We start from the raw sequence: 741 nt of genomic DNA, 5'->3' as shown, positions 1-741 counted from the left end.
GCTACTGTTGCTGTTGCTGCTGCTACTGTTGCTGCTGTTGCTGCTGCTGCTGCTGCTGCTGCTGCAGTGTCTGTCTCACGTCTCTAGTTCAGCAGCAGCAGATTCCAGCTGTCTTAGTTTTGCTTCAGTTTGCTGCTCCGCCTGGCGTTGCTGCTGCTGCAGCTGCTGCAGCTGCTGCCGCGTTGCATGCAGCAGCTGCTGCTGCCCGGGTAGAGCTGCTTCCCTGCAGCAGCAGCAGCAGCAGCACAGCAGCAAGTGAGACAGGAATAGTAGCTGCAGCAGCAACTGCAACAACAGCAGCAGCAGCAACAGCAGCAACAGCAACAGCAAAAGCAGCAGCAACAGCAGCAGCAACAGCAGCAGCAACAGCAGCAGCAACAGCAGCAGCAACAGCAGCGGTAATGTTATGCTGCTGCAGCAAAGTCTATAAAGACGTACGTGAGCTGGAGTTGCTTCTGCTGCTCTTGCTGCTGCTGCTGCTCCTCTCTTATCTGCTGCAGCAGCCGCTGCTGCTCGGCCAAATGGGCTTGCAGCTGCAGCAGCTGCTGCTGCTGTTTTAGTTGCTGCTGCTGCAGCTGCTGCTGCTGCTGCTGCGCTGCCTCCCTATCAGCGAATGCCTGAGCAATTTGGGATTCTAGCTGCTGCAGCTGCTGCTGCACTTCGCTGCTGCTGCTGCTGCTGCTGCTGCTGCTGCTGCCGTTTGCTGCTGCGTGGAGACCTGCTGCTGCGCGCAGCTTTCTA

General features: G+C 57.9%; 1 protein-coding gene across 1 annotated transcript in view; it reads right to left on the bottom strand.

Annotated features, from left to right (window-relative positions):
* EMH_0056070 (DNA repair protein RAD50, putative) overlaps positions 1-741 on the bottom strand; it is a gene marked incomplete at both ends in the record, with an annotated part of 7,843 nt that overhangs the window by 1,192 nt on the left and 5,910 nt on the right. Inside the window, 2 exons of the mRNA XM_013497306.1 lie at positions 80-223; positions 439-741. Coding sequence (XP_013352760.1) covers positions 80-223; positions 439-741 — 447 coding nt within the window. The remainder of the gene's footprint in view (positions 1-79; positions 224-438) is intronic.

This window comes from Eimeria mitis, genomic scaffold (genome assembly GCF_000499745.2).
Source record: "Eimeria mitis Houghton genomic scaffold, Emh_scaff2596, whole genome shotgun sequence".
Taxonomy (NCBI): domain Eukaryota; phylum Apicomplexa; class Conoidasida; order Eucoccidiorida; family Eimeriidae; genus Eimeria; species Eimeria mitis.
This window is presented reverse-complemented; position numbering and strand designations above follow the sequence as displayed.